Source organism: Rhinichthys klamathensis, unplaced genomic scaffold (assembly GCF_029890125.1).
Source record: "Rhinichthys klamathensis goyatoka isolate OS25496 unplaced genomic scaffold, OSU_Roscu_1.1 h1tg000040l_1, whole genome shotgun sequence".
Classification (NCBI taxonomy): domain Eukaryota; kingdom Metazoa; phylum Chordata; class Actinopteri; order Cypriniformes; family Leuciscidae; genus Rhinichthys; species Rhinichthys klamathensis.
In genome coordinates, this window is record NW_026606587.1 from 7,587,801 (window position 1) to 7,609,353 (window position 21,553).

The 21,553-nt window shown below is 42.6% G+C and overlaps 1 protein-coding gene across 1 annotated transcript in view; it reads left to right on the forward strand.

Moving 5' to 3' along the window:
* The window catches only part of LOC130081773 (coiled-coil domain-containing protein 148-like), a 146,185-nt gene that overhangs the window by 1,884 nt on the left and 122,748 nt on the right, over window positions 1-21,553 (forward strand). The window contains exons 2-5 of the mRNA XM_056246478.1: window positions 13,362-13,456; window positions 13,760-13,905; window positions 14,052-14,147; window positions 17,004-17,191. Coding sequence (XP_056102453.1) covers window positions 13,897-13,905; window positions 14,052-14,147; window positions 17,004-17,191 — 293 coding nt within the window. The 5' untranslated portion in view covers window positions 13,362-13,456; window positions 13,760-13,896. The remainder of the gene's footprint in view (window positions 1-13,361; window positions 13,457-13,759; window positions 13,906-14,051; window positions 14,148-17,003; window positions 17,192-21,553) is intronic.

Genomic DNA, 21,553 nt, shown 5'->3' on the forward strand with positions numbered 1-21,553 from the left:
GGCCGGTGAGTGTATATATATATATATATACACACACACACACACACACACATATATATATATATATTTATATTTATAATCCAAATATAAATGAAAGTCAAAAGCACACTTTTAGTACATTGTCATATCTGGAAACAAATCCTGTTCAAATAGGCTATATGGGCGATTCTACAGAATTGGTTCAAAGTTAGACTTGGAAACATTTTGAAAAAATAATTTTCTTTTTCCACATTTTTTTTATACATGCAAATTGTATAATAGCCATGGTAAACATTTCTAGTAATTGTGCAGTTAATTCTCATACTGTATTTTCAGAAAGTTTTGGAATATATCCTCTCCCCAAATGTGTCACTAATAAAAAACAATAATAAATCATTCAATGAGAAGGCTTATATTGACCTATTAAGATTTTTTTACATCTACCTTGTAAATATTTTTTTTTTGCTATTTTATTAAAAAGTGTTCACATGTAAATCAACAACAATTACTATTTTAAAACTATTTCAAGTGTAATCTTTCTTTTTTAAAAGTATACATTTTATCATACATATTTCAAAGTAAAGGATTCATTAGTTTGATATAGCCTACATTGGAACAAACACTATGATAACATCTTAGGTGATGAGTTTATTTTTGACAAAACATACTATATATTTAACATATAAGCATAAACTGGCTAACAAAAGCTTATTTGATGTCTATTTTACAGTAAAAACTTTATAATCTATCCAAAACTAGTCAAAGAAATGTTTCATATTTCGTCTGTAACAGTAAACAACAGTGCGTCTCTGTGTCGTTCATTCATTCACACGATTCATATTTAAACACTCTTTTTGCGGTTTACAGACACTATTGCATATCGCGATGAGAACAAAGCACTTAAGAATAAAAAAAATATTATTTACAATCCTCAACTGGATCCGTTGCTCCTCGAAATTAAACTAAACCAGCACTTCTGAGGTAAATTTCCCTGGATTATTCCTCACAGCCTCGCAAGACGACATAGTACATTAATATGATTAAACTTGGTGTGTTTTATCCAGTTGATGTGGGCGTTCACAGGTTTGCATGGCTTGCCTCAGATCATTTGCGTTTGAATAACGCGCGCTCTCTGTGGGCGTGGTCACATTAACAGATAACGAGCTGTAATGAGCTGAAATGAGAATGACTGACATCTCTCTCCTTTTATATAGATTACATAAACAGAGGATATTTGTTTTAGTGTTGAATTAGATAATTTAAAAGTACACACTTAAATGATTATAAAGATATATTGTTCATGCCTGGGTGAATAGTATTCGCTGAGTTTTGTTAAAGTTTAGAGACGTGCTCCAGAAAAAAAGTTCACAGAGACGGAGAGGCAGAAAGCACACCCTGTTTATTTTCTTTATTTTACAAAAGCACAATGTTTTATTTCGATTGCAAATGGACACATAAAAAAGTAGACATTTAACAGTTTATTTTTTCATATTTCCTAAGTCTGTATGACCAAAAATGACGGAGTATTTTAAGTCTTGCTATGTGAAAGAAATCGACCAAAACGCGCCGACGCGTTTGCCGACCCCAGAGGGTTAGACACTAGCAGGGGTTTTCTCCTTTTAAACATTTGTTTGTAAAATAAATAAATAAATAACTGGTTCCAGTATCTTGCTCTTTCTTGCTGGCTCCATCGAAACAACAATCAAAACTATAAAATAACCAAAACTCATCTCTATCACAACCACACATTTTAAGGGTTCATGGGTTTATATATCTGTCAAGATGTTGCGCCAAGATTCGAACCGCTTCCTGAACCAGTCAGGCGGAAGCAAAGCTTCGGACGTCATCAATGCATCATTGGTTTAAAGTGATACAAGCCTTGATACGCGCTTCACTGAAAGCTTCCAAGATTTCTCGACACACGCTCCGAAGCCTCGGCACAGAACGTAACATCACTAATTTTCAAAGTGTGCGTGAGTGTGTGTATGTGTGGCTACTCCCCATTCATCATTCATCATCATCATCTTTACTGCTGTGCTGCCTGCTATTTCACTCAGTTTCCTCATTTATGAAAATAAAGTGTTTTGGATTTTGAAAACTTACCGGTCTGTCTAGTGTGTGTGTTCCATGTCAACCCAGTATTGAGATTCCAGGCCCCTGCATGTCTACATGATTTTTGGGGGAAGGAGATGTCTAAAATGTGTGGGGCATGGTCTGAGATAATAATTGCTGAATAGTCTGTGTATTTAAATAGAGATAAAATAACTTTATCTATTAAAAAAATAATCAATATGCGAATAAACATGATTCAAAAAAGAAACTCTTTTACAGTTGGATTGAGGAAGTGCCAGGGGTCTATGCACCTCAACTGATCCATTAGAGATGAGAAGGACTTGGACATTGTATGAGCTGATGACTTGGGCTGTGGACGGTCTAAATTTGGGTTGATCATGCAATTAAGGGTGCTTTCACACCTGCCTCATTTAGTTCGGTTGAATCGCACTGGAGTTCGTTGTCCCCCTTGGTGCGGTTTGTTTGGGCTGGTGTGAATGCAGCAATTGCACTCGGGTGCACACCAAAAGCGGACCGGTACGCTTTCAAACGAACTCTGGAGCGGTTCATTTGTGGTGAGAACTGGATCCGACCTCAAACAGACCCAACTGCCAAAGAACTGCGCATTTTTGGACTAAACTAGCTGCCGAAGTCAGCTGCGCTGAGGACTAATGTTTGTTGACAGTTTGCACGGACAAACTTGGAGTTGTGAGGATGTGCGGAGCCTCATAGAAATTTGGTCTGATGACCATATTAGGTCCCAACTTTCAAAAACTCGAAGAACAGCGAAATCTTCGCTTTGTTTAGCAAACAGCTCAGGGAAAGGGGGTTTCATAGATCTGTGGAATTTTCCCGCACGTTAATTCTGACCAATCGAAGTGCACTTATGGAAATACGTTCAAGACACATCTGGCCAACAAGTGATGTGGATGTTGTCACATGACTGCATTTTGGTTTGTTTCATTAACTCATCAACTGATTCGGACCAGAGCAATCAGTGTGGTGTGAAAAGGAACCAAATTGCCTGAAAATGCTACAAAGTACAATTTTTCGCCCTTGGTCCGGACCAAATGAACCGAACGTCTCTGGTTACGTATGTAACCCTAGTTCCCTGAAGGGAACGAGACTCTGCGTGACAACGCTGTGGGAACGCCCTGCGTTTGTGCGTCATGAAGCACGTATGAAATCAATCCAATGGCGAGACGGAACGTCATAGGCGGGTGACATCATCGACCAGGAAACTATAAAGCACTCCAAAAACACAAGCGCGTCAGCTTCTGATAGACTGAAGCAAGTGCTCTCGGGAATGCCGGGAGTATGGCACAGACACGCAGCGTCTCGTTCCCTTCAGGGAACTAGGGTTACATACGTAACCAGAGACATTCCCTATCAGGGAACTCGAGCTGCGTGACAACGCTGTGGGAACGCCAATACCCACGTCGCTATACGAGCAAGTGTCCGTCATGTGAAGTCAGGGCGCACATTCTGACGAAAGCACCTGCGCCCCTAGAGTGGAGCTGAAATCAAGATGATAAAATCTTACGAATGTATGCGGTGAGGACCAGCCTGCCGCATCACAAACGTCCTGAAGTGAAACTCCTGACAAAAGAGCTTTAGAGGCAGCCATACTCCTAGTCGAGTGAGCTCGTACAGCCAGAGGTGAAGGCTGACCAGCCGACTCGTAAGCAAGTGAGATGGCCTCAACCACCCACTTGCTCATTCTCTGCTTAGACACAGGACACCCCTTCTTGGGTGGTCCAAAACACACAAACAACTGTTCAGAATTCCTCCACAGGGCAGCTCTGTGGACGTAAGCATCTAAAGCCCTAACTGGGCAGACCAGATTAAGTTTCTCCTGGTCCGACATCAGAAATGGAGGAGGACAGAAGGCTTGCAGTACAATAGGCCTAACAGTATTAGTTGGAACCTTAGGAACATAGCCCGCCCTAGGGTGGAGAAAAGCTTTTACCATGCCGGGCGCAAATTCCAAGCACGAGGGAGAAACCGAGAGAGCTTGAATGTCCCCAATTCTTTTTAGGGAAGAAATAGCTAGCAGAAAGATAGTTTTGAGAGTAATACATTAATCAGAAACCTCTTCAATGGGCTCGAAAGGAGCAAGGGAGAGGCCTTCTAAAACAATGGCCAGGTCCCAAGACGGCACCCTCGTGCGAGCTTGAAACACTGCCAACATTTCTAGACAATTTATGTGCCATGAGAGATGATGGCCCTGCCACAGACCCTGAGCTGGGCGACCACTCATGATCACCCCCCAGCCCGTGAGGGAAGCATCCGTGGTTAGCGTTACGCGATGACAAGGAGCTCCCAGCACGGGCCCATGGGACAGGAACCAAGGTTCTTTCCACATGGCCAGGGCGCGAAGACAACGTCGCTTCCCCTCGGGGAGAACCACTTGGCCCTGAGCCACCACTGTAACGGTCTCATGTACAGCAGGCCACAAGGTATAACGTTGGACGCTGCTGCCATCAGATCTAACAGTCTCTGAAACTGTTTGACAGTGAGTGACTGGCCTAGCTTTGCTTGTTTGACGGCCGTGAGGATCGAAGAGATACGAGCAGGAGACAGGCGTGCCTGCATTGTCGTCGAATCCCAATCTGGTGAATCCCAATCGGGTGCAGTTCGTGACACTTGCTCATTGTCGTCGAATCCAATCCCAGAAAAGTGGTCCTCTGAAGTGGAGATAGCACACTCTTCTTCTAGCTGGATGGCGCCTTGCATGGCTGCCGTCGCCCGTCGGTGTATGAATGAGTGAGTGAATGGGTGAATGTGAGGCAAATGTAAAGCGCTTTGGTGGCCATTGGGTCTGTGAAAGCGCTATATAAATGCAGTCCATTTACCATTTACCATTTCTTGGCATTGAGCCTCAACCCCAGTTTCTTGATATGAGCGAGAACGACATCTCGATGCCGAGCCGCCTGATGCTCCGATTGAGCTAAAATCAACCAATCGTCGATATAATTCAGAATGCGGATGCCCTGGAGTCGCAGCGGAGCCAGAGCTGCATCCATACATTTCGTGAACGTTCGGGGAGAGAGAGCTAGGCCGAACGGAAGCACCCGATATTGGTACGCTTCGCCCCCGAAAGCGAACCTCAGGAACTTCCTGTGTTGTGGAAGGATAGACACATGGAAGTAAGCGTCCTTTAGATCTATCGTGACAAACCAGTCCTCGGCTCTGATTTGTGACACGATCTGTTTGAGAGTGAGCATCTTGAATTTGAGCTTCCTTACTGAATGATTTAACAGGCGCAGATCTAAAATTGGGCGCAACCCCCCATCCTTCTTCGGAACGATGAAGTACCGGCTGTAATAACCTGACTCCCTGCTGGGAGGAAGAACTCGTTCTATAGCCTCCTTCAGCAGCAGAGTTTTTAACCTCCTGTTCCATTACCAGAGCCTGCTCGGGGCCCACCACTGTAGGCAGGACCCCCCTGAATCGAGGCGAACGAGACCTGAACTGAATAGCGTAACCTTTTTCGATTGTCTGCAGGACCCATCGAGATACATTTGGAAGGCTTTTCCACTCTGCCAAAAAATGTACTAAGGGTACCAGCCTCTCAAGGCTGGCCTCTGGAATATTTGGAACTGCAGACACAGTGCCCTGTAATGGCGCACCGGCAGGGAACAACTGGTCTGACAGCTCTAGACCCCTCCTCGGAGGGAGCGAGCGCCCCTCGGGAAACCGCTCGCTGGGACCGTCTACGCCCTGGCATGAAGGCGGGGTTGGCAGAACGGACCCCTGAGGGCACCGAGAGAGAATGGGCACCGTGTAATGCGGTGAACTCCTTTCTCTCACGGTGGGGACTACCCTCAGCCTGTGGCGTCAGGACTTCTTCGACGAAGCCTTCTTGGCGACAATGACTGTCCTCAGATCAGTCTTACCCCTCGAAGACTTCGCCTGAGAGCGCCGCGTCTCGTCCCAGTTTTGCTGAGGAGGAGCACGAGACGCAACACTCTGTTTCTGTTGCGCCCGGTGTGAGGAGCTAGTCGACGGCCGGGACTGCCCCCGCCCAGCAGCCCCGGAGACGTGAACACGAAGGGGAAGGAATTTTTGGAGCGCCGCCGCCTGCTTTTTCTCTTCCTGAAACCTCTCGATGACAGAATTTACAGAGTCACGGAAGAGGCCAGCAGATGAAAGCGGGGCGTCCAACAGGAAGGTTTTCTCTTTCTCTTTCATATTAGATAGATTCAACCAAAGGTGTCTCTCCGTGGCCACCAGGGCTGCCATAGAACGGCCCACTGACTTGGCCGTCTCCTTGGTGGCACGGAGAGATAGATCTGCTGCCTGACGAAGCTCTCTGATAACGTCAGCACTTATCTCCTCCCCTTCACTCACATCTTTTAGCAGCTCAGCCTGATAAGCTTGGAGTATCGACATGGTATGCAGGCATGAAGCTGCTTGACCTGCCGCCGAATAAGCTTTGCCCACCAGCGCCGAAGTGTTTCTTAAAGGCTTGGTGGGCAATGCCGGTGTCTTAAAGGACGATGCCGACTCAGGAGATAGATGGCTGGCGAGAGTCTCTTCAGCTTTAGGCATCGCCCCATACCCATACACTTTAGCCCCAGCTATATTAGAATATGAAGAAGTCTGCTGACTAAAAATACGGGAAGAAACCGGTCTATTCCAGGACCTCGACACCTCGGTGTGGAGGTCTGGGAAGAAAGGCAGACACCGGCGTGGAGGCATTATACGAGAAGGCAAAAATCTTTCATCCAATTTACTCTTAAATCTGGACTCCTGCCTATAAGCTGGCCACTCAATGCTTAATTTCTTAACAGCTCGAGTGAGCACCTCCATAAGCTCCTCACTAGCGGGAGACTGAAGTGACGAGTCCCCAGTCTCTGCTGTGTCAATACTTTCAACATCCAGCTCCTCAGAACTGGATAGTTGAAGAACTGGTGCCTCAGCCTATGACGTTCCGTCTCGCCATTGGATAGATTTCATACGTGCTTCATGACGCACTCACGCAGGGCGTTCCCACAGCGTTGTCACGCAGCTCGAGTTCCCTGATAGGGAACTACAGATGTGAAAGCACCCTAAGATCCCCGCCTAATATAAGGTGGTGAGTGTCCAAATTTGAAAGGTGGAAAAAGAGCGTAGTCCAAAGCAGGGTTATCATAATTAGGAGCATAAATGCTAGCTAATATGACAGGTGTTTGATACAGAATTCCAGATAATACTTCATAACGTCCACCAGAATCAGAGATTACATTGTGAGACAAACTATCCGTTTGTGTATTAAAATAGAAGTGCCTCTAGATTTGCTGTTAAAATTTGAACAAAAAACCGATCTACATAGTCTAACCTGATCACTAAAATAAAAAACACAAATCTGATGCTTGTCTTTTTGAACATGACGAGAAGCCAGAACATCAATTTAAACAACCGATTAAACACGTAGAACTGTCAACTCCTAAAACTTAAATATTCACCCAAAACAGCTATCACAACTTGTACAATGTACAGAAAAGCAATGAGAAGAAAAAATAGATAAAGATAAAGCAAAAAATGACAAAGTTAAATTTGGCAAATTATATAAGAGTCGCAGAGAACTTCAGAGAGCAGGATAGGCATGAAGTCATTTGCATTCTTTCCTTCAATGCCCTCGGGTAGGCCAACAACTTGTATGTTATGATGCTGTGAGTTAGATATCAGGGACCGTATTCACAAAACTTATAAAGGCTAGTAGCTCCTAACTTGCCGATTTAGTCAAGTCAAGTCACCTTCATTTATATAGCACTTTTAACAATATAGATAGTTTCAAAGCAGCTTTACAGTGATAATAGGAAATTACAGTAACAGAGATTGTTTTGGCTTTACAGCAGCTTTAGAATAACGTTATTGTCCAGCTAAAGTTAGTTTTGATTGATTGATTCACTTCCGTTGCAAAGATCATTAGTTATTAACTTAGGGGTTAAAACACTTAACACGCTCCGGCCCGCTCATCCGCACAAAACAGTGCCTGGTGGCTCGAGAATGCAAACCCTGAAATAGATTCCAAGGTGCAAGTCTTGAAATTCTTTGAAAAAAAAAGATTATCTCTGCGCAAACCTCAAAAACGCAAACCCGCGAAAACGCTGACGGCATGCACATGCGCATCACGTGTTTAGTCTATAGGTATGTGTCACGGGTGACAAAAGCGCTCGGCAAGCGGAACCCCCTTGAGAGTCCTAAGTTTCCCAGGGGAAGGTATTGTGTGCAACACGCCCCACTCCGGTGATGTAAACATGCCCGCACTGATTGGCGCTAATGCATTGCAGGTGTGAGAGAGAGAGAAGCGGCGCTCACACAGGCTTCCTGTTACGCAAGCTAGGATAAAAAGGGACCATTCAGAGAGTGTTTTGGTTGATGTTCAGTGGGGTCGTTGATGTTCAGTGGGGTCGTTGATGTTCAGTGGAGTCGTCGTTGTTCAGTGGGTTCGCGTTGCTCAGTTAGTTGGAAGTGTTGAAGAGCCTAAAGGGTTGACTTGGAGCAGTGTTGGATACAAGCTTCCTCAGGAAAACCGTTGTGGTGTGGAGATCGCCCATTTGAGTTTGCTGGATCGGAGTGACCGTTCGTGGGAAGTCTGCTGGACTGAGCTATCGTCTGGATTGGTGCTGTGGAAAGAGAGAGAAGAGATAAGTGAACTGATTTCATCTTATGAGCGTTCAAATTGCTGGAAGAGGATGCAGTTAATGTGGATCTGATTGTCGGAAGAGCTATGTGTTTCAGAGTGTGTTGAGGAGGAATTGAGAGAGAAATCCCTCGTGGAGCGAGCGCAACAAACGGAGTGGGGCCTCTGACCAGCCTTAATGTGTGAGTGAATTGCAGTGCTTTTGCCTTATTGATACACATTGATTTGTGGCTGTGGAATTGAAGTGAACACAAGTGTGCGGTGCCTTTGCTGAGAAGTGGCCCTAGCCCCATTTACACGTTTGTGGAAAGTTACTATATCTGCTCCCCATTGGAAGTCCAGTGTGATACAGCTGCACTGAAGAGGGTACTCTGTACTGTGAAGGTCCTTAATTGTTATTTACTGTTTTGAGCCCAGAAGCCTACTGCATCACTGGAGAAACGATCTTTTAACCCACTGTCTCCTTACTGTGAATCGAAGAGAGTACTGTGCAGATCCTCACCTGTTCCACTTACTGTTGAGTTCAGAGGCATGCAGCATCACTGGTAACGTACCCTTTTTAACCCATTGTCTCCTTACTGTGCACTGAAGAGAGTACATTGTACTGTGAAGATTTTTACCCGTTCTACTTACTGTTTGAGCCCAGAAGCCTACAGCATCACTGGTAACGTACCCTTTTAATTCATTGTCTTCCTGCTGTGTACCGAAGAGAGTACGTTGTACTGCGAAGATCCTTACCTGCTCTACTTACTGTTGAGTCCAGAAGTACACTGCATCATTTGGGAAGCAACCTTTTAATTCACTGTCTCCTTACTGCGAGCTGAAGAGAGTACTGTGTACTGTGAGGAGCCTTACCTGTTCTACTTACTGTTGAGTCCAGAAGTACACTGCATCATTTGGGAAGCAACCTTTTAATTCACTGCCTCCTTACTGCGAGCTGAAGAGAGTACTGTGTACTGTGAGGAGCCTTACCTGTTCTACTTACCGTCCGAGTCCAGAGGTATACAGCATCACTGGTAAAGTACCCTGTTTAATCCATTGTCTTCCTGTTGCACATTGAAGAGAGTATTTTGTATTGTGAAGATCCTCACCTGTTCTACTTACCGTTTGAGTCCAGAAGGACGCAGCATCATGGGCGAAGCAAACCCTTAACTCACTGTCTTCCTCCTGTGGACCGAAGAGTACCGTGCGCTGTGAAGAGCCCTTACCTGCTATACTTATTGCCCGAGTTCGGAAGTCGGCAGCACTGCTGGGAAAAAGTAAGCTTTCAAACCATTGCTCCATTACGGTGTGCCGATGAGAGTTCTCGGTACTGTGAATATCCTTACCTGTTCTACTTACTGTTTGAGTCCAGAAGCATGCAGCATCGCTGGTGAAGCCGTCTAGTGATTCGCTGGCTCGCCCCCCTGTGAACGGAGTCCCCAAATTGCCGCCCAGGGGACACCGCGATAGTTGCAACACGCCCGCCCGTGACAGAAGGATATCTAGAGGACAGTGAAGGCTATCCAATTGATGCCCCTTGTTTTATCGTTCAATAAAGATTGTTCCTCCTTTGAAACTTACCTGTGTCTCCGTAGTCCTCTGTTGTGTGCCTGTGGTGTCGGCTCCCCACGGTGGTGACGCAGTAAGAGAGGGGGGGGCGGTTGGTCATCCGAGCATTCCTCCCCTCGACCTGTGTGACATATGCGCATCTGAACATATATTTGCGCAGGCGTGTAGTCCTTCACAAACCAACCCTCAACAAACTACTTGTCTGGCCTTAAAAATGTATAATAAAGAATTATTTATCGCTTCCACGTGAACCGGAATTATCCCCGACAACGTTTTATCTGTAGAGATGTAAAGGGAAGGGAAGGAGGCCTTCACGGGGGAGAGACTAGTTGACTTTTCAGGACTGCGTTGTCGTCGTGTCTGGGTGAAGGTCCTTCATCAGAACTGATACGGCCTGGATCCGGTGGGCCGAGGTAAACCTCGGGATAAACAGAGACTAATATTAGCATTGACGCCATCCTTCTTATGATGTAACAAGTACATCGGGATTTATTGGAAGTGTTCCCGGTTCTGGCTGACCTAATCTATGCAGCCTAACATTGAATTATAGAAGTCTATAATGTGTTGTGTATGCTAGGTCAAAGAGATGTGTTTTTAGTCTAGATTTGAACTGACAGAGTGTGTCTGCTTCCTGGACAACGTTAGGAAGACTGTTCCAAAGTTTGGTGCTAAATAGGAAAAGGATCTACCGCCAGCAGTCGATTTTGATATTCTGGGTAATATCAACTGGCCGGAATTTTGAGATCGCAATAGACGTGAAGGACTATAATGCTTTAAAAGCTCGCTCAAGTACTGCGGAGCTAAACCATTAAGTGCTTTGTAAGTAATCAACAATATTTTAAAATTTATACGATGTTTAATACGGAGCCAATGCAGTGTTGACAGAACCGGGCTAATATGGTCATATTTCCTGGTTCTGGTAAGAACTCTAGCTGCAGCGTTTTGAACTAGCTGTAGTTTGTTTATTAAGCGTGCAGGGCAACCACCCAGTAGAGCATTACAATAATCTAGTCTTGATGTCATAAACGCATGAACAAGATGGGAAATTAAATATTCCCAGCACTTTCTGTGATGTAGTATGCTTGCTTATCATAGGAAGTAATAAGAAATGACTCTTTACATTGAGGTAGTAGCCTAGTGAGAACAGGGTGTTGGGGGAATCACTTTTTTTTTTCTCTTTTTCATCAAACCGCAGTTTTTGCAAGTTCCCGGAGTTTTTGCAAGTTCCCGCAATTTCATCGCATAAAATTGCATAAATATCCCGCATATTCCATCGGATTTTTAAAGAAAACGGGCCGCATAATCAAGGATTTTTGCCCACAACAATCACAAAAAAAAACTGTGTTTTTCTGGAAGGACTGTGTAATTTCTATACCTGTTACACGAAAAGGTAGTGAATACAAAAAGATATAATAGAGATACCAGAAAAAACATTGGATCATTGGATTAATGGTGCGTTCTATTATTTATCCACGTCAGAGTTCCGACTAGGAAGACAGACGTTGCCTAGCAACACGCCCCCTTTCCTCGGATTTTCCCGCTCGGATTTCGGACAACCGTGAGGACACCGAGCAAGAATTCTGATACGGAATCCAAGATGGCTGCGCCCTGTGTGACTTAGTATGAATTGTTTTCATTGTTTTTGGACCGCTTTGGTTGTTTAAATGAAGATTTTAATCACTCGTATTACTGCAATACCTTACTGCGTCCGTATCACTGCCTGTGGGTATGGGAATCGGTCTTGTTGTGAGTGCAATATTGAATGAAGCCTTGTTTCAAACGGGTGTTACTAACGTGGCTAGCGTTGCTAACAGAAGATAAACTAAAACATGAAATAAAGTGACAATTTTAGAAGTTCAAATGGCTGAGTTTTGATAAGCGCCTGGTACTCGGCCAGTGCTACCATAGCAACAGCTTTCCGGGTGGCGTCCATGTTTTTTCTCCGACTCGGACGCACAAAACATACCAGAACGCTTGAAGTGTGGAAATGGCGTCATATCCGAGGGCCGAGTCGGTTCGTTGACAATAATAGAACGCACCATTAATCCATACAAGGTCCTAGAAAAAAAGGGTCACAGACCCTACCACATCTAACATCCATGGACATTTATACATTATATGTATATTTAATACACAATCTCTTACCGGCGAGAGATCTTGTTTAGTCCTTGTTATGTGTGTGTGTGTGTGTGTGTGTGTGTGTGTGTGTGTGTATGAACCAGCAGTGATATTATCCATATTATCCAATATTACCCATGATTTCCATGATCTCATTCCTGACTAATTACTTGATCGGACTGATTGGAAATAGGGTCACACATTAAGAAAACAGCCCAATCAGGCAACCAAATCCAAAAGAGAACACAATATAACAAGGCAGATAATCCAAAAAGCAAGGCAAGACAGGTAAATGGGAAAACGCTCAAAATTGCTGACCAAACAAATAATACTTTGCAATTAAAAAAGGGGAATCAGGCTCCTGATACAGTACATGAAGGAGTAAACGTGATGGGAACTGAGTTCAGTATAAAGGAGAGGGCACCATTTGACGGTTATGTGGGGGAACCTCAGGTTACAAATGTGGCCTACTATTAAAAAATGCTTATTGTTGCAAACTGTTTCACATATAAAAGTCACTTTTCAGAACCTGCTTCGACCATCACGTTAAGATGAAGACACATCTCTTCTGCACAGGCACATCTTAATCTAGTTTAGTGCATGTCCACTGGTATGGAGTAAATGAAGCCAAACAGATGTTTTCAATTCATGGAACCCAAGCTACATGCTCATGGGGGGAAATGTGGGATTGACAGCAGATTGGGAAACGGGGCTGAGAGTGGCAGAGTAATCCCTCCATAGCAGAGTGTCCAAAAGTTGAGAAATGCTCAACTTTATGCAAATGTCAAGCAAAAAACACTGAGTGACATGGAATGACTGTACTGAAAACAACCATAATTTTTGACATACTTTCTACATTGCAAAGCAAGTGAGCTCTACCTATTTGAGCAGCACTGAGTGGATTTCTCCCACTGCAGTAGACATGCACTGTGACTCTTGCAACTCGTAATTTGTAACTTCATTTCTGGCACTTGAAAATCTCATATAAATTGTAATCTCTATAAACTGTAATGTTTATTGAATGTTTCAGGCACAAGACTGAGAAAGAATTTCAACATTTTCTTCGTGGAGTTGGACTTGAAGAGGAAGCAGACATAGATATCTTTTCTCAGTTACAGGAATATGGTAAAGTTCCCTTTGTTTTTTGTTGGAATACATATTAGCTACATATTCATATTGAAATCACAATATAAATGTAATATAATAATAAATTAAATTACCATATTTATTGCCACATCACATTGGGTTCACATTGGCTAATGTCCTAGCTAGCCAAACTGGTTTACAAAACCCCTCTATAAACCCCTCTATCAAACTAGACCAGCCTGACCAGACCTAGGACTTGCATTTTCTTTTTCTTATTCAGGATATTTGATATTATTTAACTTGTATTATATTACTTGAAGTGCATGTTTTGTGTGTGTCTAGAATTGGGGCTGGAAAAGGAACGTGAAAAGTTTAGATTAACCACAGCAGAACCTCTTTATCACCTAAAAGATGATCTGCAGTACAGACTGACATCACACTGCTCTACAGCCAATCACATCAGTGAGCTAGAGGAAGTCATGCCACAGGTACCCAATGACAATTAGCAATACACACGTTTTTTTATTGAACATACACATCCATTTTGGACAATGGTGTTAATTAATGTGTGTGTGAGAGAGAAGAAGATACATAATTTACTAATTTTGATTAACGTCATCTCGTTGTGTTTTAGGTTCTGTCTGTCAGACTTCAGCAACAGGAGGTGATGAACAGACTGCAATGTGAATGTGAATCTCTACAGCAGGACATCTGTGTTAATGAACTCAAGGTCACTTTAGATTTCTCTTATTCTATAGGACAGGGGTTTTCAAATTGGGTGAATGTGAGTAGCTAAGGACAGCCGAGCCCCCCCTTCCCCAAAAACCCGTCCGCGTGCCCTAACCCACACACGCCTCTGCAGTAAATGCCATCTTTTGTGTGTTCCATGCAATGATGAGTTTCAATAACAACTGATAAAATGTAAATATTTTTTAATATTGTATTTGAAGACATTTTATTTCCACAACTTAAAAAAAAAAAGTGAATTCATAAATGATTCTTTGCAACAGCAAATAATTTTCAACTTCATGCAGGCCTAATTGAGGCTACTTTTAAAGGGATAGTTCATCCAAAAATGAAAATTCTGTCAGTAATTACTCACCCTCATGTTGTTCCAACCCCGTAAGACTTCCGTTCATCTTCGAAACACAAATTAAGATATTTTTGATGAAATCTGAGAGCTGGATCCCTCCTCGATAGGCTTCTATGGGATTGAAACTTGCCGATGTACAACACAGAAGCGCTGCGCTGTTACACTATGTGAACTCACTCGAGGCCCACAGAGAAGGAAATGAATAGTTGAATAAGGTCGTTATTTTAGTTTTTTTTGCGCACAAAAAGTATTCTCGTTGCTTGATAAACTTAAGATTGAGCCACTGTAGTCACTTGGACTATTTTAACAATGTCTTTAATAACTTTTCTGGGCCGGCAAGTTTCAATCCCATAGAAGCGGATGGAGGAGTTGATCCAGCTCTCAGATTTCATAAAAAATATCTTAATTTGTGTTCCGAAGATGAACGAGAAAGTCTACGGGGTTGGAACAACATGAGGGTGAGTAATTACTGACAGAATTTTCATTTTTGGGTGAACTCTCCCTTTAAAATCACTGAACATCAGTAGGCCTGACCACAAGTCAACAAAACATGCTTAACATGTGAAATCGGTGCGGTGTGTCTGGGCCTTATGCGTACATTTGAATGAGATGCACATCATCTCGGACAAAATCAGCACAATGGACAGCTCTCTGATCAATGAACGACAACCCTGTTGTCACGGAACACATAACTGTCAACTGGATTGAAGGCATGTTATCAGATTGAACAGATTCACATATTTTCATAAATTTTTTTAACGATTTCAGCCACATATAACCTCAGATTTAAACAACAAACAAAATGCGCCATTCACGTCATTTGTGCTACAAGAGCAGCATCAACCCTAGGGCCCAACCAATTTATGCATTCAAGACAACACTACTTTGAGTTTCAATATAATCGTCCATATCAGTGGGAACAATGAGGCCGCGCTTTTGATGCGCAGAGGTGTTCGATGCAGGGCTGCACTGCAGAGAGAAATAAACGCAAGTCGTCCTACACCTGCAGCCTTGATCTGTATTTGTTTTTAATCAGGGTCAGTGCAGAAAAAACCACACTCACACAAGTAGGTGGAGGTGAAGGGGATTATGATTTGTATAGCCTTAGTGGAGATCTGGGGGAACTCGCTCTCCACAGACAACCAGAAACGCGTGATCAGCATTTCTCCCAGTCTCTGCTTCAAGTCCACATTCGAGCTGAGCTCGATCAGGGCCTCCTCCTCCTGTAGGCTCAGTCCATCACGGGGGAATGGCGGGGAAAGAGAATGGATTTCTCACCCACTGATTTCCCATTGCGTCCTCTCCAAAATACTCGCCAAACTGGTCACGCAACCCATTCAAATGCGCAGGGATGACCGGTTGGACAGAGTTAAGAGGCAGCCCTGTCTTCTCCGCAACATCCTCCAGGGTTGGGAACATTTCCATTGAACCTCGTTCAACACGAGCACACCACAAGTCCAGCTTTTTCCACTTGGTCGTGTGCCGAAAAGACGTGGCACTCTTTGCCCTGGAGAGAGGTGTTGAGGAAATTGATCCTATCGAAGATGTCGGAGAGATAGGCCAACATAGCAAGCCACTTCATGTCTGCCAGATGTTTTGCCAGTGGGGAGTTAATCTCGGTGAGGAAGAGGAGGACTTCTTCGCGCAAATTACACAGCCTGGTGAGGACTTTGCCCCGAGAGAGCCACCTGACCTCGGAGTGCAGGAGCAGCTGCTGGAAGTGAGCGCCCATCTCATTGCAGAGGATTGAGAACATACGGGTGTTTAAGGCACGCGATTTAATTAGGTTCACAATTTTGACAGCCTCATCAAGAACGACACGCAATTCTTGGGGCATACTATTTGTTGCTAAAGCCTGGCGATGGATAATGCAGTGCTTCCAGACAGCCGCATGGGCAACTGCCTGCACCTGTTTTACGAGACCACTGTGACGGCCAGTCATTGCTCTTGCCCCATCTGTCCATATCCCACAACACCGGCCCCAGTCAAGCCTGGTAAAAGTTATTCAAATTTTCTATGTGGCCTCTAAAAAGCTTATTTTAATTTAATTGATTTTAGCTGATTTTTAATGGGCCGCAGGCATTCATAAATATACATATATATATACTTGACTTTATATATATTAAATTATTGTCATTAGTTACATGACTACAATTGACGACTTGCTATTTCTAGACGGGTGGCAAAAGGTCTGGGGGAGGGACATTCTTGAGTCCAACATGATGCATCAATATTTTTGGTCCATTTTCCTGAGAGAGACAGACTGTCAATTTTAAACACATATACGCTTATATTTCAGGAATGCGCATAGATTATTTAAAAAAGACATGGACAGCTAAAAAAGCTTTAATTTTGATTTAACTGTGTCTTCAATGATGCATTAATCAGTGAGTTTTGTTGTGGAAATGTATACAAAACGTTTTCAAGTTGTAATTAAATTGTAGTAAAACATTTTATTAGCCATGTTAGAAGATAAAACTGTCTGTCCTACAGGAGCACCTACAGTCTGCAGCAATGGGAAGCCATGTAGCATATTTGGAAAAGGTTCCAGAGGAGATCTTCACTGCAGACTGCCCGTACCCTGACCTCAGATCAGATCTTATTCACAGCTTCCACTCTCTCACTGAGAAATATAAACTCAGACTAGCAATAGTGGAGAGCAGACTGCAGGGCCTGGACAGGTAACACTCTTAATTATCATCTCTTTTATAATCTGTTATAATCTATGTAGTGGACATGTTAAAATGTATGTACAATATGTGTGTTTTTTTAACCCATGAGAGGCTATCCATAAGGTGCGTTGTCGTACCGTAATGACAAGATTCCAACTTGTGAAAAGCGCTCAAGTCCTTGTAGAACTCGTAATTATAACTTGTGAACTCGTAATTTTCGGGGAGCTCTGACTTGTACCACTTGACTGCTGTACCTCCTGACCGCCGCAGATTAATTTGGGTTTTGATTGTTTTGCCGCAATACACATGAACAGGCCTTGAACAAGTATTATCTTTAAAACACCAATTTTCAATAAATTACTATATGTATTAAAGGTGCTCTAAGCGATGTTGGGTGACGTCACTTCTTGTTGACGTTCGAAGTATTGTCAAACAAAACGGAGGCTAGCTAGACCCTCCCTCCTCCTCATCCCGTCCTCTCCCCCTGTAGTTTTACTGATACTTCAAGGTGCAATGTCGCCAAGTTAGATAAATGCTTTCATATAATGCAGAACAGAATGCAGAAAAAGAGAAACATTACCAGAAAAACACGATTAAACGTTTCGCCACCTGAGGTTATAACTTTAGGTCCCATACAAGGACGCAATAATAGCAAGTTAATAGCTTCGCGTTTCGCAGTGAGAATAAACAACGGCTCCGTCGTTCAGCTACCTGAATGTCGGATTGGAAGCCCTTCTGCCGGAGGAGTTCTCTCCACCTTTTTCTCTCCAGGCTTTTCCAATGTAAATTCGGGACTTCGCGTGTTCCTTCTCCTTTTCCTTCTTCTTTGCATTTTTGCAATCTGTTCATTGGAACGTCGTCTCTTTGGTCGTGTGTCGGTCATATCAAACTTAATGAGTTATAATTCTAACTTCCCTCATCATGCTTCTCTCTCCTCCACACCCCCCTTCATGTGTACGCGCACTAAGCCCACCCCCAAATCCTTCTAGTCGGTTATTGGCTGGAACACTGTTTGTTATGTTTCGTGGAGCGGGTTGCCCCAGTTTGTTTTTGTTGCTGTTTGTGGAGCCTGGGCTGTCTACAGAGACCGCGTTTTTTTTACAGTGTGTTCAGGGGACAGGCAGCTAGCGGATAGTGAGGAGATGTTTGCTGTATGTGACAAAAAATATTTTGGCCTAAAAAACGCGTGACATCGCTTAGAGCACCTTTAATAATATTAATAATAATAAGACATTTAATACATTATTCTTTCATGTAATATATTTCAACTGTAGGCTACAGTACACTTAATATTATATAGAATTTTAGTATTGAAAAAAATAAACCACTTTCAAGTCTTTGCGATATTATCATGGGATGATTTTTTTTTTTTTTTGGTCAGGATCAGGATAATCATAAGTTTGATCTCATAGAAGAGTACTTAAACAGTTCTCTTTAAGCGGGTATTTATATAATGTCTATACCACACATAGTTTTTTTTAGTAAACATCAAGCTAGTTCTGGCTGGTCAGTTCTGACTCTCAGCTGACTCACTTCTACCTATTGGAATACGACGCCTATCACTGCATAGATATGTAAGCTTCTTCAGTAGAATCAGCTGCTATCACGTTTCTCTGGAGCTAATTACCCTCCTCCCCACCCCCAGCTCCTGCTCTCTTTTTCAAGTCAGGATTTGGCATTCTGATATTCCCCTTTCAATCAGACTAATTTCTCGAATTATGTTGTACATTAAAATATTGACATTAAAGGTACAACATGTAGGATTTTTGCAGTAAAATATTCAAAAACCACTAGGCCAATGTTATATATTTTGTTTAGTTGATTACTTACAATATCCCCAATGTTTCCAACTATTTGTAAATCGTGAGAAAATTGCGATTTTAACCAAGGAAACGGGACGTGTCAGCAGGGGGTGAGGAGTCGCCAGTCAATGGCGTCATATCCGCGTTACCCTCGGTTTCCGCTCGTACTGCCATAGTAACCATGGCGACAGACGTGGACAACTGGGTTACAACTGGGCTTTCGAGATGCCGAGAGCTCCATGTCCACGACTAACTTCGACTTGACAGAGACGCGAGTGTTCCATGTGCTTTATTAGACAGGTGAGCAAATGTACATAAAACTAATCAATGTTATTTAGTTCAATATGATGAAATGTTAGAATATGATCTGTATGTTATTCTAATGTTGATCTAGCTTACTGCTAGTCTCATACAGCCAACAAACAACCTAACTAACAACATTCAACACACTCAAATGCCATTTAGTGTGATAGTGTAACTGTTAGAGCAAGTGAAACAGCACTGCGTTACCTCAAGTTTAATTCGTCTAATAAACTGACCTGTGAGTAACTTATTAATTCAGCACTTGCGTGTAGTTCGGTAGAATGAAATGTCCTTATTCCTTTATATCCGTGGGACTCGCGTTGCGTGTGGCGCTGATATCTGTCTCTCATTAGCAATCGCGCCCTACTTCATACCACAGTCATGTTAAAAACATCACTGTATTCACTCATCCATAAAAGATCCATCAGCTTGACGACAAGATCCATAATTCCGCTTGATGCTTTGCGTCATCGATATACGCCTTTGTTATTGTAAGAGATTAGCGACCCCTGGTGGCCAAAAATTACATACTGTACGTTTAATGCCATTTGCAATACATTTATGTTGGTTCTGTTCTGTTTATCCTAAGGGGGGTTATTGCTGCTTTCCCTGCTCTTATTCATGCCATGCTGCATAACTGTGCAGGGAGTACTTGCCTAGAACAGAACCATACCGCCAATCCAAACTGTATGCTAAATGTCAGTCATCTTTGGCGATAGGGGTCCTGAAAGAAAGATTCTAATAAGTAGCTAACAAGATTTCAGCCAATTTCTTTATTTCAGCCAACACTTCATTTAAAACATTTCTGCACCAACACTTAGCCTATGCCAGATAAATTCAGACGATTAGCTTTGAAAACATAGCGAGATTTAGCTTTGAAAACATCTCTAAGATCTAAACTTAATACTGATCTCCTGATTTACAGAAGTTTAAGGAATAAAGTCGTATTTGAGATGCGGAAAGCAAAAGTCACATATTACACTCATCTAATTGACAGTGCTAAAGGCAACAATAATTCACTATGGAAGCATTTAAATAATCTGACTAATAAATCAAATAAACACAAAAAGATTACAGAACTTAACATCAATGGCAATAGTATAACCGATTGTGCCACTATGGCTGATGAATTCAATTCATATTTTGTACAATCAGTTGAAGAATTATCAAAAGAATTCCAGCCCGTAAATCCTCTCAATCATTCAATGAGAGTCACCTCAACAGATTCATTTTAAATTAAAGAGGTGTCGGATACAAAAGTTGCAGAAATAATCAATGAACTCTCAAATTCCAAGTCTGATGACATTTTTAGGATGAATAGTTGTTTTCTTAAAAAGTATAAGGATGTTCTTGTCAAACCATTGACCCATCTTGTTAATCTTTCCATAATAACCAGTACATTTCCCAGTTCATGGAAAAAAGGAATAATCATCCCTGTGTTCAAAAGTGGTAGCCAAGACTCAATGAGCAACTATCGCCCTATATCGATTTTACCAGTTTTATCTAAAATAATTGAAAAAGTTGTATTAGTGCAACTGAATGACCATTTAGAAGCCAGACAGCTCCTTCACCCACACCAGTTTGGGTTTAGAACCGGTTATTCAACTGAAATAGCAAACTGCTGTTTAATTGAAAATGTAAAAAAGTCCCTCGACAAGAGCAATGTGGTGGGAGCTGTATTTATCGACCTTAAAAAGGCATTCGATACGGTTAATCATAGTTTGCTTTTATCTAAAATGTTAAATTTTAATTTCTCAAATTAGGCAGTGTTGTGGTTTACATCTCATCTCCAGTCTAGAGTGGACCTAGAGTGGACTAAAGTTGACCAAAACATATCTACACTCTCAAACGTAAAAGGGGCATTCCGCAAGGCTCTATACTTGGCCCTTTGCTGTTTAGTCTCTTTATAAATGACTTACCTCTGCACTGCTCAGATGCCAGTTGTCAGCTCTATGCGGATGATGCAGTCCTTTATGCACCCGCCAAGTCACCTGAGCAGGCTGCAGCTGTATTGTCCACTAGTATGTCTGACATCCAACAACTGCTCATCCAAAATCAGTTCGTTCTAAATCTCTCAAAAACAGTCTCCATGTGCTTTTACATTAAAACACTGGATTTAAAAGGAAGATTTAATACTAATTTACAAAATAGAGAAATTCATCCAGTTACAGAATTTAAATATTTAGGATTGGTTTTAGACCCTCAACTTAAATTTGACAAGCATATAAAGAAAATGTCAAAAACTATACAAAGTAATCTCAACTGT